Raw genomic sequence first — 17,060 nt, 5'->3', positions numbered from 1 at the left:
TGTTTGACACCATTTTGAATTTCGTCATTTCGAAGTCTTTTTACTCTTCCTACCAAACAAGAAGCCAAAGTTGCGAATTTGGCTCACAAGAGGTTGTAAGCTCAACCAGAAGACCAAGAAGGTTATTGATAAAAAAAGAGAGTGAAACTTAATTGGTTTGATATCTATTGGGGGAGAAAGAGAGAGATTGGGTGGAGATTCAAGGAGGAGAAAGGAAAAGAGAGGAGATAATATTTTTTTTTTTTGGGGGTTAAATTTTTCTTTTTATTTATCTATTTTAAAATAATGTGACATGTTTTAATTAGATTAAAGAATTTGTTTATTTTATATATTTTGATTAGAATACAAATCACACTCTTTAAGTTTGGGATGATTTTAATTTTAGTCCTTATGTGACATTTAATTGTAATGTTATTAACAAAAATGAATAAAATGATGAAATTCAAAATAGTGTCAAAGATTAAGAACTAAAATCAAAATCACCCCAACTATAGTCAAATGTAAATAAGCAAATCCCATAATTTCTAGATTTCGTTATATAAATAAATCAATGACAATTATATAAATATATATATATATATATATATTGTAGGGTTAGGATTTGTGGCCCAAGCCCAAAACAATAAATTTGTAGAGTATGGGTGAAAGAGCTAGGTTAAGTATTGAATTGACAACAATTAATCACAACTTTCAAACACAAGTCAACATGAATTTACACGTAAAACCTGAAAATTCGAAGAGCTATACTATTGTTTATCTGATGAACAAAGGTCTTAGGGATACAGTCAAGTTCTCTTCTAGAGTTACAGTCAAGTTTTTTCTTTTTCTCTTTTTCTTCCTCTCCCCCCTTTTGTTAGGTGCCTCCTTCCTTTATATAGCCACCATTCTCCTCATCTCCATCGTCCACTTGTTCCTTATCCATGAGTTTGCTTGAGTACATGTCACGTCAAGCATCTTCTTTTAGCTCTGTATGAGTGGCGGTAGGTTAGGATGCACTGTTCAGGGGTCTTCTTCACATAAATACGGCTAGAAAAGTTGCTGCAGTATATTAAATACGGTGGTAGCAGCTTTCTCCTTAGATATTTTTCCATCCTTATCGTTTCCCAGCATACTCGGAGCTTATCTTGATCAGGTGGAGTCCTCGGAAGGTTATTTTGGCCTTTCACACACTTAATTGATTTATAATATTTGCGTCAGAGGATTACAACCTCTTCGGACAGGAGATATCCTCTTCAGATTGTAATAATTCTCCCTTCTGAGGGTCCTACTTCCAGATGGACCCTGCCTTTACCATCTTCTTCTTCTCGGTCGCAAAATAGCTCTTCTATAGGCTTTCGGCCCATTACGTTGGGCTAGCCCCTTTTCCCCCCACATATATATATATATGCCATTTTTTATTTATAAGATATATTAGTTTACCTTAATTAACCTAATTTTAAATGAAGAGAAAGGAAAAAAAAAAAAATCAATTTCCATTATGGTAATATATAAAATATATTTATACATGTATATATAATGTTGGCACAATTACTTTTTCTAATATAATGAAAATATTAATTATTTTGACAAGAATTTGATCTCAAGTCCAACTTTACATTCCCTCAAAAAAGAAAAAAGAAAAAAGAAAAAGAAAAAAGTCCAACTTTACAAGTAGGGATGGCAAAAATATTTGGCCTTGCCCCACTTAGTCCAACGCGGATTTTTTTGGTCCTAAAGAGGTGATGGGGGCAAAGATAGGATTTGCTCTCTTGATCTTGAATTTACATATACATATTTTTTTAATATACTTAAATTATATATACATATAATTCAATATTTTTTATACATATTTTAGTTATAATTTATTTATTTATATTACGTATTTTATTACCATTTCCAAAGTACTCTCGCGGGCACATTTTCCCTTCATGTTTCATTTTTACTTAATCATTTTTATTAAAATTAGTAAAACATTTACAACCCGCCCTAATCTTCTCCAACGTTGGTTTTCCTCTTTGTGAAGAGAAGATGAGACACCCAGAATCCAATTTTGCCCAACCTCTTTACATCCCTATTTAAAAGTTGAATCAAGCAGGTGAAAAGGCAAATTTTGAATTTTTTTTTTTTGGAGGCATAAGCATGACATTAGCCAATAAGCAAATAAATCAAGAGTTTTGTAACCCAATAGGTTGAAATTATAATTATAAAAAAAGATATAATAAAAGAGAATAAAATTGGGGTGAAACTTGAAAGTTGAAACAGTAGTGCCTACTCTCCAAAGACAACTAGACAAGGAGTGGAGACTTGAGAGTTACAAATCAGATTGGCGTTAAAAGAAAGATAAATAGACAATTGGATCCCAAAGATAAAAAAAGAAGAAGTTTTTTTTAATACAAAAATAAAACAAAAAACAAAGAATCATTCGCATTCATATTTGATTCTCTCTTTTGCTTTGTTATACTATTAAACTTTCGTTTAAACTTTAAACCAAATCACAAAAACTCAGATAGACACAAAAAAGAAGGAAAAAAAAAACAAAACACGAAGAGAATGAATCTGTACGCACACGACCTTTCTCTGTTGGACTACAACCTCAATTTCTCCGATCCCATCCTCGAATCCTTCTCAAATTCCGCTACTACCCCTTACCCCGACGACGACGACGACGATTCCGTTGGCAACCACAAGGGCAATTCCGGTAACGACAACAATGATATCGACAAGCAGCGCGTGGTGCGCACGCGCAGCCCTCCCCGGCACCGCCACGACGGCACGTCGCCGCTCCCTTTGGGAATGGATTGGAGTCCCCCTCCTCGCAAATGGGTACTCTCTCTTGAATGAATCTGTACGCACACGACCTTTCTCTGTTGGACTACAACCTCAATTTCTCCGATCCCATCCTCGAATCCTTCTCAAATTCCGCTACTACCCCTTACCCCGACGACGACGACGACGATTCCGTTGGCAACCACAAGGGCAATTCCGGTAACGACAACAATGATATCGACAAGCAGCGCGTGGTGCGCACGCGCAGCCCTCCCCGGCACCGCCACGACGGCACGTCGCCGCTCCCTTTGGGAATGGATTGGAGTCCCCCTCCTCGCAAATGGGTACTCTCTCTTTTCTTCTTTGATCCACTTTTTAATCTCTCTCTTTTTTTTTTTTTTTTTGGGTGGTGGTGTTGAATTTTAATTAATGGGTTTTGTCAATTCGTTAGTAAATAGTTTTGTTTTTGAATTGGTGGAGCTGTTGTTACGATTGAATTTGATTTATGTGACTGATTTTCATGATATCAGAATTTTTTTTAAAATTTTTAGTTTATGGGTTTTTTTTTTTTTATTTATAAATTTTGTTATTATTATTATTGTTTTTTTTTTGGGGAAGTTTGTTCTTGCTTTGAAGTGGCCTAATTTGTTTTGTGTCTAAAAAAACAGTTTCCATGATTGCCACCGTGAATAATTTGCATGGTTTTTCGTTTCACGGTTTTTATATACAGAACGATTGAATTGTCTGATTGATAGCTGTTAGAGACATCATTAGTAAAATATGTGTAGCGGCGAGATGGTTGATAGCCTGTGAATTCATGCTTGATTGCTAGAGAGTTAGCACTTAGGACCTGTAAATAAGACATGTTTACTTCAGCTGGAAAGGTCTCTTTATTGATTAGTAATTGAATTTTGAATTTTTGCATGTAATTCTTTAGAGTTCTATATATAATGCTTGTATGTATAGCTTTCCCTTTCTTTCTAATATAATTTTGTTACTTTTATATATAAACCGTAAATAAGGTGGATGATCTCAAGATGGTATATATTGTGTGATGCCATTTTTGTGATTTTAATATTTTTTTTCTATATATTCTTTTGATATTTGGTGGCTGAGGCTAGATCAGCCGGCTTAGAGGTTTTTTGCTTTTCTCAGTGGTCAATGATTTAATGCTGTACAGGCACATATTCCAGAGCTTGGAATTCAGGTTGTTATAAATCTTTCCATTTGTGATAATATTTCATACTTTTTGAATGTAGGACGGACGTGACACTGTTTGGCCACTTGATTTTCATTCTGGTTGGAGTTTTTGCGTCACAATTCCTTCTTGGGTTTTCCTTTCCAAATCAAGAGGTTCAGATCCTGTGGTGGTATGTATATATATATATATATATTGGCTGAGGCTAGATCAGCCGGCTTAGAGGTTTTTTGCTTTTCTCAGTGGTCAATGATTTAATGCTGTACAGGCACATATTCCAGAGCTTGGAATTCAGGTTGTTATAAATCTTTCCATTTGTGATAATATTTCATACTTTTTGAATGTAGGACGGACGTGACACTGTTTGGCCACTTGATTTTCATTCTGGTTGGAGTTTTTGCGTCACAATTCCTTCTTGGGTTTTCCTTTCCAAATCAAGAGGTTCAGATCCTGTGGTGGTATGTATATATATATATATATATTTTAATTTGTTTTAATCTAATTTTTAAACCACTGCTATTTTTCAGTTTGACCTTTATATTTATATATCTGCATCTCTCTTACTGGCAGTTTCTTTTTCTTTTGTTTTTTGTCCCTGGACAGTTCAGTCATTCTTACACCGGTATAATACACTACTGACTACTCATGTGACATTATAGTTGTGTTTTTGAGTGTTTTACCTTAGATAACATTTATCTTTATTTATTCTGTAGTTTCAATTTTGAATAACTATAAAATTATCATTCTTGTTTGTTTCATAGAACTATCTATAATAATAATCTAAGATTAGTTGCTATTGGTCATGCAACTTGAATGTCAAGAAACTTTTGTGGCCTTTTCTTGTCTATTTCCATCATCTTTGTCCATAATATGTCCATGTAAATCAAATGAAAGTTTGTTTCATAAGTAACAGGTTAATGCACCAGTGAGGCCATCTTAATTTAGAAGGTAAAAAAGACTAGGATTTTGGATAGGATAGAAGGGAGTAGAAGAATACATGTGGCCAACCTTTAGCTGATTTCAAAGTTCCCCTAAAGCTTTGTTGTTGTAATAGAGAGTTGGATAAAAGCTGTCTTGTTTTATCCATTTTTTTTTTTAAAAAAAAAATTTAAATTGTGCTTGTTGGGTTTACGTTGCTGTAATATTCTAGATTATGCATTTTTCTTCCACTCCTTTGTCTTCTATATAACAAAAATTTTGTGAGGTACAATTCAGCATTTTAAATGATTGTAGAGATAGTTTGTTACTCTGTTTATTGATAGTTGAGTTGTCGAATTCATTGAAGCAATGGGGATTTTCATTTGTGAATGTTAAAATGTGAGTAGTTAGATAGTTTGTTTCTCTGTTTATTGATAGTTGAGTGGTTGAATTCATTGAAGCAATGGGGATTTTCATTTGCGAATGTTAAAATGTGAGTAGTTTAGAGTACTTTAGCGATGTTTCTGCAACTTTTAGTAGTAATGTACTTTATCTAGCTCTATGTAAATTTTGGTTTAATTGTACCCAGCTCTAGTTATTTTCTATTTTAACATTCATGGATAACAGTTTTACAGGGTTCAAGTTGGTATACAATCACCGGAAGGGATCACCACTACACGAGGGATATTACGAAGATTTAATGATTTTTTAGAACTTTTTTCTGAAGTAAGTGGAATTTATTATTTTGTAATTCTTCAGGAGTAGTTTGTATTTGACCTATCTTCTCTTTTGAATAAAATTATTATTTTTATTATAAAGAAAAGAGTAAGTGACTTTTTATTTTTATTTTTATTATCTTTCTTTTTATGTATCACCCTAAATAGTGCACTATTTACTTTCCTACACTATTATATGCATTTTTGTTTATTTTCCAAAAATAAAAGAAAAATCCATAAATGTTCTAACCTTTGTTGTTCTCTTCTATATTGAAAGCATCATATCATTTCAATATTGTGTTTGGACTGGTTTTTTTGTAGGTCAAAAAGGTATTTCCAATGAAAAATGTGCCCCCAGCTCCTCCAAGGAGGATTTTTAGAAAGAAGAGCCGAACTCTGTTGGAAGAGGTAGGTTACGTGCTATCTGTGGTTATTCTCTCTCTCTCTCTCTATATATATATATATGTGTGTGTGTGTGTGTGTGTGTGTGTGTGTGTGTTTTAATGATTTTACAGAACTCAAAATAATTGTGGATTACGTATACCTACCCTCCGAGACACATTATGTTAACTATAAATTATTTGTATTTTGCAACAGGTTCTCATTATCTCTTTGTAAGTAGAATGCTTGATTGTCAGAAGTGGAAGTTTTGAGTTCTCCTATAGTTGTCTATTGTCCTGACATGCTTTAAACCTGGCAATAAAATTTAATTTTTCTAGGAGTTGAGTATTTTTGCTGAAGTTCATCAATGTTTATGGAATTAACAATCTGATATTATCGACCTGAAACTATAAAAGGATCTGAATGTCAACATTGGTTTAAACTTTTGCAAAAGCAGAACTACTACTGAAAACCTTGTTAAACTGGAAGATTATTATTTGTAAATCCCTGCTAAGAGCGGTATTTTTTGATAAAGTATTACTATTAGGTTCTTAGCATGGGGCTTCCCCTTACTTTCCATGGAAAAGCATTTGGAAGGTAAAGATTGCTTCTAAGTTCTAAGGTAGCCTTTTTTATCAAGGACAGCAGCTTGGTGAAATATCGTTACTATGGAGAATCTTTAGAAGCGGACTATAAGCATTTTTGATTGGTGCTGTATGTGCAAACTTAGTAGGGAGACAACTGACCACCTGTTACTTCATTGTGATCGTGTGTGACTTATGGTCAATTGTGTTGCCTTTTTGGCATGCAATAGGTCATGCTGAGAAGGGTTGTGGAGTTGTTGGAGTGTTGGAGTGGGGGGCTTGGGAAGACATTATGCTGTTGATGTATTGGGGGCCATGCTGATTTGTGTTCTGTTTCTGTGGACCATTTTGAGGGAGAGAACCTCTGTACTTTTGATGGGGTTGAGCATTCATCTTGGAGCTAAAATTTCATCTTTTACATACCATGTTTGATTGGTTTGCTGCCTTTAGTGGCCATTCCTTTTCTTCCTTAAAGGAATTTCTAGATTTATGTAAATTTAATGGGCTCTCCTTAAAGCACTTCCTGTGTACTTGGGGGTCTTTTTCATTTTCTTCTTAGTTTCAATGAAGTATTGTTACTTAAATAAAAAAAAAGAAAAAGAAATTTTGAACATAGAATTTCTTGGTCCACATGATAGTAGTTTGAGAATTGTGCGACTCAAATTGTCTGAGTACATCTCACAGTGTTGCTATATTGCTGTTGTTGAACTTTATAGTATATTTCCTTCTTTTATTAGAACACCTGTCGCACATGCTGACCTTTGGAAAACTGAAACTTCTATGCTGAAAGTTGCTTGGTTGTGCCTTTTCAATGCATAACTGAGGATTATCCAGAGGTTACATTTCACAGGAAAATGGCTTGGTCTGATGGTCATAGTCATTACTCTTGTTGCTGTCAGTTCCTGTATTGTATGAAAATTTCTGCTGTTACAGAGTAGGCTTTGATGAACTTGAATTAAAACTTTCCTTAATTGGGTAAATCTTATTTCTGTTTCGCTTGTGTGTTTAGGATTTGAACACGTTACTCCATGAAGCTTCTGAAAGACTGTTTTTAAATTAAAAGCATGAAAATTGTAGGAATATACCTGAAGGGATTTTTTAATTTTTATATAAATTTTGGACAAGCAGCTTGTGAAATGGATAATACATGGCCTATTTTGATTTGGCTTTGCAAATTCTTGGTTTCTTCTTCCAATTATCATGTCTAAATATTTTGTTTATGTATTCAATTATTACTCTGCAATTTGAGGGCAATGGTCCACTTGTAGAATATTAGGCTGCATCATTGTTTGCACCTACAACTATGAAATTTAATTTTTCAAGATGTACGAATATAAATTTAAACATCAAGCATATTTCTCTTTGAAATAACAGTAATAATATTCTCAAATTGGTTAGCTTGTTGCAGCGAAGGTGTTCTTTGGAAGATTGGATGGAAAAACTATTGTCAGACATTGATTTATCAAGAAGTGCTCCAGTGGCAACCTTTCTTGATCTAGAAGCTGCGGCGAGGTCTTGTAGGTGTTTCCTCAATGCATCTTGGAATCAACATTATATTAGTTTTCTAATTCTTGAAATGAAGCCATGGTGATATTGAAAGTAGAATAACTTAATAGATAATACTCTGTGATCCATCAAAACTCATTTGTATTCTTGTATTTTTTTTTTCAGTTTTCAATGATGAGAATCAGGAAATTCCAAATAATTCTTCCACTAGTGACATGTTTCCATCATCTCTGTACCATGCCAACTCAGATGTTTCTCTGTTTGCTGATAGTTCATTCATTGCATCAGATCTTGGTCATGATACTCCTTATGAGATATCTGAGGTTGGATCACCAAGGCATAGAATGCATACAGGGAATGGGGGTAACATTGTAGGCAGGGATGAAGTAATTGAGAATACTTCTAATGCTAAACCTATCCGCATGGACGGAACTGAGTTTTTTCCTGCACTAGGGGATTACAAGCTGGATGGCCATGTTCGAAGACTCTCAGCAGAGAGTGTTGGAAGTGACTTGAGTTCTTTAAGAGCTAGTGAAATATCAAATATAGGGGCAGCCAATTTATTTGGTGATTTCTCCCTTGATCATTCTGAAGGTTCTGAAGCTTTGAGAAACACAGATTCTTTTGAGAATCCAAATATTCTGCTTCCAAGGGATTCACTGGTTGTTCTTCCATCTGATCAACGACTTAAATTGAACAGGGTACTTGTTACCATGCAGCGGAGGCTAGCCACAGCAAAAACAGACTTGGAGGATCTAATAGCAAGATTGAATCAAGAAGCTACTGTTAGAAAATTCCTCACAACGAAGGTATATATTATAACAGTTATACACTTTTTTTTTTTACCTATCTAAAAAAAATCCGATTCTGTTTCTTCAATGTCCATTTCCCAGTTTTTTGCCCCTTTCTAGTTCAAATAATCAGCATTGGGCTATCCAATAGCTTCAGGGTGTTTCTCAACGTTAAAATTGGTATAATATAAACTTTATTTCCTCTTCCAAAAAAAAAAGGGGGGGGGGTGGTGGGGGGTTACGGCCGCCTACCAATCACTTTCCCTAAAGCCGGCAAAAGTGGGAGCTTTGTGCACTAGGTATGACCATTATTTCTATTTTGGTAAGAAGCATGAAAATAGCAGACTGTTTTATTATGATCTAGTTGTTCCATACAAGTATTTTGTTTGAGCATATGTTACTTGTCTCTTCATTTTTTTGGAAGAATTTGAATTTAGATGGAAGTTTTCTTCTACCTTGTACTCTGTTTTTCTATTGATGATGGTAAATTTAGATCTTTGCAAGTCCTAAAACGAATCAATTTCTAACTTCTAAATGCTTATTTTGGTCTTGAATGTGGCAAACAAAAAAATTATACATCTTTCATATTTATCCAAAAAAAAGAAAAAAAGTGGCAAACAAAGAATGTCCTTCATATAATGCTGTCTTAATCTGTTTTTGATAGCCACATTGATACTTGAGAGACATCATATGGTTAGATGTGTATGGAAACATGAGCTAGATTAAAATTTATTTGATCATGTGAAATGAGCATTGTGGTTGTTGATCCATTCTTTTAGTTTTATCCTGTACCTTACTAGAAGGATTAGGTGAAAAAAAAAAGGTGAAGCCTCACCTGATGGACCTATCTGAGATAAACTGTGGATGTGGCTTTTTTATCCTTAAAATATATATTTTCTGTTTACAGAATTAGAAAATGTGGACATGGGCTGAGCTAATATCATTGCAGGTTATTGGACATGACATCAGGCAATTATTTTAAATGAGTCTTATTCACTAAATGGACCTTTCTTCATTGCAGATTTTATTTTTACGCGTCCTAGTCATTATGAGTAGATGTGGAATTAGGTTCCTTTTATTTTATTTTTAAGTAAATAATCCATTGAAAAAGCACTAAAGGGGCACAACCCAAGAACATGGCGAGTATACAAAGGAACGCCCGAAGGGAAAAAGGTTACTAGGCATGGGATTAGTAATGCATTTTCAGAATTTAGGTTTGTTCAATGTAATATGACCAACTATGCTTTATGGTACCGAATGTTACTATTAAGAAGTAACATATCCATAAAGTGAGTTGTTGAAATGAGAATGTTAAAAATGGATAATTAGGAATACACGGAAAGATGAGATTCAAAACAAGAAAATTTGCTTAAAGATAGGGGTACTCCTTGTAGATGAAAAGATGAGGGAGAGCCACTTTAGATGGTTTGGTCATGTTTAGAGAAGAGAGGTTAATAAACCGGTAAAAAAGAGTGAGTTGATCCTAGTTGAGGGAATAAAAAAAAATTAGGCATGGGATTAGTAATGCATTTTCAGAATTTAGGTTTGTTCAATGTAATATGACCAACTATGCTTTATGGTACCGAATGTTACTATTAAGAAGTAACATATCCATAAAGTGAGTTGTTGAAATGGGAATGTTAAAAATGGATAATTAGGAATACACGGAAAGATGAGATTCAAAACAAGAAAATTTGCTTAAAGATAGGGGTACTCCTTGTAGATGAAAAGATGAGGGAGAGCCACTTTAGATGGTTTGGTCATGTTTAGAGAAGAGAGGTTAATAAACCGGTAAAAAAGAGTGAGTTGATCCTAGTTGAGGTAATTAAAAAAAAAAAAAAATTATAGGAAGGCCAAAAATAATATTAGTAGAAGTTATAAAAAATGACTTGTCAATTTGGGAAGTAACATAAAGAATGACTTCAAATAGAATAGAATGAAAGAAGAGAATACATGTGGCCAACTAATTACTCTATCGAGTATCCATCGCCGTCCCCAAAAGATTTGGGGCTAAGGCTTTGTTGTTGTTATTGTTGTCAATGCAATTACTTTATCTTGGTATTGACCTTGATTTTGTGGGAAGTTCTCTTTATCACAGTTACAATTGAACTTTGTTGATTTTAATTAAAAAAAGAGTGAATGTAAATCTAAATATGACTACGTAACATACTTCAAGATCAATTTATGGGGATCTTCTTTTATAGGTCAAAGATTTGGAAGTGGAACTTGAAACTACTAGACAGAATTGTATAGATAACATGCAGCAGGCGGTTTTAACCGAAAGGGAAAGATTTACTCAAATGCAGTGGGATGTGGAGGAGCTTCGGAGTAAGTGTTTGGAGCTGGAACTAAAATTGAAAACTGAACAGGTATGGTATTTCCTACCATTATCATTGAATTGGATCTCCTTGTCATTTTTATTTTTGAGGGGCTTCAGTTAGTAATGTGGAACAATGTTGCAGGATGAAAAGGTACGTGCAGAGTCAACAAAAACTGCAGTCATTCAGGAAAACAAAATGTTGCTGCAGGAGTTAGATGATGCTAGAGAACAGATTGAGAACTTGCAGAAACGTCATGAAGAGTTTGAGGTGAAATCAAAGGCAGATGTAAAACTGCTTATTAAAGAAGTCAAAACTCTTCGAAATTCCCAGTTAGAATTGAAGCAGGATCTCAGCCGTGTAATGAAAGAGAAATTAGAAGTAGAGGTAACATCCTTTTTGTTTATGTACATACATTATTATAAAATGAAGTTTCTGTTTCTATTATATGTCTTGAAGTAACATTTTCATTTTAATATTTCCTGATTCTTATTGATAATTAGTAATTGGTGTATTTCCCCATGCACTAGAATTGTCCCGTTATGAGTTTGTCTTTTTATAGTGAATTACTTATCAAAAAAGGTTTATTAGTTTTTATATGTATAACCAACAAAGGAATTTTTTTTTTTGGTTTAATTGCACAGTTAGTCCTCAAACTGTGACTCTTGTTTCATAATCGTACTTGTCCTTTTAAGTGTTTCATTTTAGTCCGTACTTTTAAAATCATTTAAAAAAAAAAATTCTTTGCTGTTAACTTGTTAACGAAAATGTTGATGTGGCAAATGTTTTGTTTTATTTAAAATTAATTCTTAAATGAATTGTGTTGATGATAACAACAAAGCCTTAGTACCAAATTTTGGGGTTGGCTATGGATTCCCAACAAATTAGTCATGGTCAGCCACTTGCATTCTTTTTCTCCATTCTATTCTATCTGAAGTCATATTATTTGTTGCTTCTTTTATTTTTGATATGCATATTATCTGTTGCTTCTTAATTGACATGTCCTGTTTTACTACTACTAATGTTATTTTTTGTCTTCCTATACTTGTTTTCATTTCCTCAAGTTGAATCAACTCACAATTTCTTATTGATGCATTTGTTGCTCTCTTCTAAACATGACCAAACCATCTCAAGTGACTCTCCTTTATTTTTTTCATCAGTATGGGGCCACCCCTATTTATAAGAGGATTTTCTCATTTCAAATCCTTTCTTTCTATGTGGGCTTCTTTTTAATACAATTTTGTTATTTATCAAAAAAAAAAATTCCTATCTTTCTATGTATACACTCATCCATCTTAACTTTCTCATTACATCTACACTTAAATTATGAATATGTTGCTTCATAACAACCCAACATTCACTACCACAGAGCATAGCTAATCTTATAGCATAATAGCAATCTTATAAAATTTTTTCTTTTAACTTAACGGTTATAATATTCTAGGATCACACTATTGGAAAACATAGTTTTGCATCTCATACAGAACAATTGTTGTAAAACATAGTTTTGCATCTTATACAAATCAAGCCGTGGAAATTAATGGGTCTACTTCATTCATGTGAGATAACATGGAGTACCTGAATTTTAGAAACATAATAGAATAGTGTACCTTGTTGTAGTGAAATTCAAGACAAAGAAGATTGAACTTGGGAAGACCTTCAATCTTCACCCAAATTCCGCATATGCTCAAGATGTGTGGTTTCTCAATTAGTTCTTTACTCACTTTCTTTTTCTAAAAGCTTGTGTTCTTTTAAAAATTTGTTTTATTTTTTTCACTCTTTATGTACTAATAATTACCTAGGCAGTTATTTGTTATTAAATAATTAATTGATCATATAATTGAGTTGGCCTTTTGGGACAACTCAATTGGGCTATTGTGTGTGGTTTGGGATGGGACCAAAGGGACAAATAAAGCTCTAGTTTCAATGGGTTTTGGGCTTAACTATCAACTCTTGACAAAGCCTAGAGTGCAATTATATTTATATAGTGGTATTAAATATAATTAATGGTAACTTTGGGTTTGTCAAGAGTTGACAGATAAAACCCGAAGCCCATTTGAGCTAGAGTTTTATTTGTCCCTTTAGTCTCATCCCAAGCCCTAATTGGACTAGCCTAAAAGGTCAACCTAATTAGATAATTAGTTAGTTACTTAATAAGAGTTATTGAATAAATAATTTCCAAGGTAGTTATTAGTATGTATGAGTGAAACAAAAGAAAGTAGTTTTTGAAAAAGAAGACAAGTTTTCGGAAAGAGAAAGTGCATATTAGGTTTAGAAACAACCATGACCAACTAAACAAATTCTTTAGTTTTAGAAACTTGTCATGTATCAAACAACAAACGGATAGAAATTCTACTTTTCTGAGATTAGGAGACAACCAATTGATTGGGTAACACATACATAGGTGCCCACACAGACTACACCAAAAGCACCATATAAAAAGACCAGACAACAAAGTCTTTTGGATATTCAAATATTTGATCTCTCACTAGTGCCTAATATTTCAAACTAATTCCCAATCAGGATGTAACTGTTTCTGGTTAATAACTTTGTCTTGCTGATTGGGTTGTGTTTAGACTTTCAATTGTTGCTAATTCAGAACATTTGCAAAACCCATCTGTTTCATGCTGTTGTTTCTTGTGTATCTTTCAGAGAATTCTTCACAAGGAAAGGCAAAGAATGGAGCTTGCTAGTACTGCTAATGCAAAGTTGCTGCATGAATGTGGAATTCTTCGTGATAGGCTTCAAGAATGTAGTGTTAATTTTCTTGTTGAAGAGGAGGATAAATTAATTGTGGACACTTCATTACCGTCTGATGCAATAGATCTGTTGACAACATCTGACAATAGAATTGGTCTCCTACTAGCAGAGGTATCTTTTGAACCTTGAGTCAGTGCTCTCTTTTGTTTGTTGTAATGTCCTTGGCAATCTAAATATTGAAGACTGGTGTTAAGAGATTATTTTGGGTGCGAAACTTTTTCATTCTCTGTTTCTCTGTTTGTGTGTGTGTCTTTTGCTAAGCATAAATAGGAGGGATCAAACCTAGATATTAACCCCACAAAGGGGGCTTCTATTTTTGATTTTTAATATAATATTTTTCTTCTAATTTTTGTCTCTGCACTCATCTGTGAGGGTGCATGATTTTTATTGACAAAAATCATTTTGTACTTGCAAGCACATGATTAATGGCTAAGTGTCAAGTAATCACTAATTCATGTGGCATGCAAGCAGGTTCAACCATTAAGTTGGTGGTTGGACCACATGATAATATATAATAAATTATTTTAATATGAATGGTGTATATGTTATTGTCTTCTAACATAGTTATACATCATGTGTTTATGTGTTATGTAAATTTACTTGTGAACATGTATGAATGTGTATTATGGTGGCTATGTATGTGTGGGAATACGAAGGTCAGCTGCATAGCGTTTATGTGCTGTTGCTTCCTTAAAACGTTTTATTTTCTATGTTACAAAACTACTCAGCTCACCTGGCTAGTCAAGCACCATAAATTTAGATCTGTTCTGCTTGGCTGGTTTGCACCTGTACAGTCCAGTTTGATCTGGTTCAAATAACATTTCTTTGTTTCAGAGTTTCACTTTTTTTTTTTTTGGGGGGGGGGTGGGGGGGTGGGGGGAACAGAATATTCACTTGGTTGTGAATTTGCTATTGTGGGTATTCGACTTACGTGTATGCCATTCGTTAATAAAAAGAACCTGGATTATTGGCTATATCAATTAGCCAACATTCAGACTTCAGGTCCACTGTGATAATAAATTTCTGACCAAATTGCCAAGAGCCTTGTAGCTCCAATTGGTTGATGCCTCGTGGTGATCCAGCGTTCAAATCCCCCCCTCCCCTATTGTAACTATTAATTTATATATAAAAAAAAAAGAAACACATTTCTGTCTAAATTATTTGGCATCTGGGTATATGCGTCCCCTTTACAATAGTCCAGCATTCTGTGGAAACTGGAGGTTCTGGGTATATGGGTACCCTGTATGACAATCCAGTATTCTGTAGAAACTGGAGGTTCTGTTTGGACTAGAGTTATAGTTCATCTGCTTCTATTGGTACTAAAATACCACCAAGTTCTACATTTGGAATTAAACCTGCGAGGGAGTATGGTTATTTACTATTCAAAAAAATTTAAAGAAACTGTACTGTAAGTTTAGCACATTCAGAACTGGTGTTGTCCTTGTATGTATACATATAAACTGGGATAACTGTCCAGCAGATTTTATGGCTGGTTCAGTCTTGGTTTTGATATGCCCATGGTTATTAGGGAACAGGCTAGTGATTTACATGTTCACTTGTGTCTTTTTGAGAATGTCCTGGTTCTCCCACCCAGACACCCACCCACCCCCACACACTATTTACTGGTTTTGCTGGTGTACTGACATCATTATTACTAGCTTGTGAAAGAAAAAGGGGTAGTTTGTCAATTTTTGCTAACTAGGTTTTGTTTGTTCTTGTTGTTGGCAACTTGGCTTAAAATGGCTGATGCCTTCTAGCCGTTTCCATCTTTATCTGACATGTGATGTAGTCTTTGAGTGAATTTAATGACAATCTTCAGACGATGGTAGTATCTTGGTATAAAACAGTAGTTAAAACTCTGCTTGTTCTTCTGTCAATGCGCAGTTCCTCCAAATTTTTTTCTCTCTAGCCTAGAAATGGGAAAACCCCAAAATGTTATTCATATATCTATCTCTTTTTCTGTTATAAAGAAAACCCAAATTGTGTGTATTGCGTGCACTTGAATGCTGTGGGCATAACAAGTAGAAGGGTGATCACTTTCACACTTCAGAACAGGTCCATGATGGCAAATTCTATGCCGTTCTTGATTAATATTTTAAATGTCTTTGTATTTATTTAAAGCACTTGGGTGCATTTCAGGCTGATAAAAAACAAGAACTTATTATGTTTAAAAAAAATGAAATGAGTAGTTATTAATGTAAAAAAATCAAATTTAATGAGTGCAGTTTTCAAATGTTATTTGAAAATATACTTCATTATTTATTTTAATGTTACATCTTATTTCTTCTATCGAACTCACTGTATTTGAATCCTGACTTGATTTCAAATGGCTCATAAATTTGGAACAGGCACAGCTCCTTGCCCAAGATGTGGAAAATGCTGTTGCAGCATTGGACGAAACTCGAAGTGTAAATGGCAATGATAAAAGGACAACTGATGATGAGTTGAGAATAATGCTGGCGGATGTATTCGTTGACAATGCTACATTAAGAAAACAGGTGAACTCGGTCATCCGTTGTGCCCTAAACACAAATTTGAAGTCAGAGAAAGATGATGATGATGATGATGATGAGGAAGTTCCCATCAGAAAAACTGTTCTAAGCAAATTTTTAGAAAGATGAAATAGTCGAACTTGTAAATTAATATTTGTTTATTACTTTGTATGGCAGATTCTACTTTATCATCATAGTAAATGCAATAGAAGGTCATCTAATTTTATAGTTCCATAAGAGGTCTGTGCTTGAATAACATTGTTGTATCATATTGTTTTCTCAAATATATTAATTTAAGAAGCATAGAGGGACTTATTTACAAAGCAATATCTTTTTTGCAAACTTCACTGATTTGTGTAAAAAAACTGCTCAAAACTTTTTATTTAGCTTTGTCAAATAATCTAACTGTCCACCTTAAAGCCCTCTTAAGGGCTCTGCTGCTCAGTTTTCTAATAACCTAAAAACAAAAATAAACAAAATAAACTGCATAACTCACTGTTGTACTGTGAAAAAAAGTGAAACTTTAAAAATGTCTTACCTACAAAATAAACAAAATAAGTTGCGGATTGTAAGCCGAAGCAAATGAACTAGCCATTGTGGCTGGGGATTGTGTTTGTTACCTGATCTGGAATCTTGTGTGGAAAAGCTTTT

General features: G+C 34.0%; 1 protein-coding gene across 1 annotated transcript; it reads left to right on the top strand.

Annotated features, from left to right (window-relative positions):
* Positions 1–2,816: 2,816 nt before the first annotated feature.
* Positions 2,817–16,736, top strand: LOC112016235 (PX domain-containing protein EREX). Its single transcript, XM_024048760.2, has 10 exons — positions 2,817–3,089; positions 4,005–4,115; positions 5,489–5,587; positions 5,899–5,985; positions 7,951–8,059; positions 8,214–8,857; positions 11,044–11,208; positions 11,302–11,544; positions 13,810–14,028; positions 16,266–16,736. Exons 1-10 carry the CDS (start codon positions 2,817–2,819, stop codon positions 16,536–16,538), a joined length of 2,223 nt encoding a protein of 740 aa, XP_023904528.2. The 3' UTR covers positions 16,539–16,736.
* The last annotated feature ends 324 nt before the right edge of the window (positions 16,737–17,060 follow it).

This window comes from Quercus suber, unplaced genomic scaffold, assembly GCF_002906115.3.
Source record: "Quercus suber isolate HL8 unplaced genomic scaffold, Cork oak 2.0 scaffold_58, whole genome shotgun sequence".
In the NCBI taxonomy this organism is placed as follows: domain Eukaryota; kingdom Viridiplantae; phylum Streptophyta; class Magnoliopsida; order Fagales; family Fagaceae; genus Quercus; species Quercus suber.
This window is presented reverse-complemented; position numbering and strand designations above follow the sequence as displayed.

Bases quoted from the DNA above. Each gene is read 5' to 3' on its own strand.
- LOC112016235 (XM_024048760.2), top strand. From the start codon at position 2,817: ATGAATCTGTACGCACACGACCTTTCTCTGTTGGACTACAACCTCAAT. The intron at 8,858-11,043 runs GTATATATTATA...CTTCTTTTATAG, and splicing joins GAAAATTCCTCACAACGAAG to GTCAAAGATTTGGAAGTGGA. The intron at 11,545-13,809 runs GTAACATCCTTT...TGTATCTTTCAG, and splicing joins AAGAGAAATTAGAAGTAGAG to AGAATTCTTCACAAGGAAAG.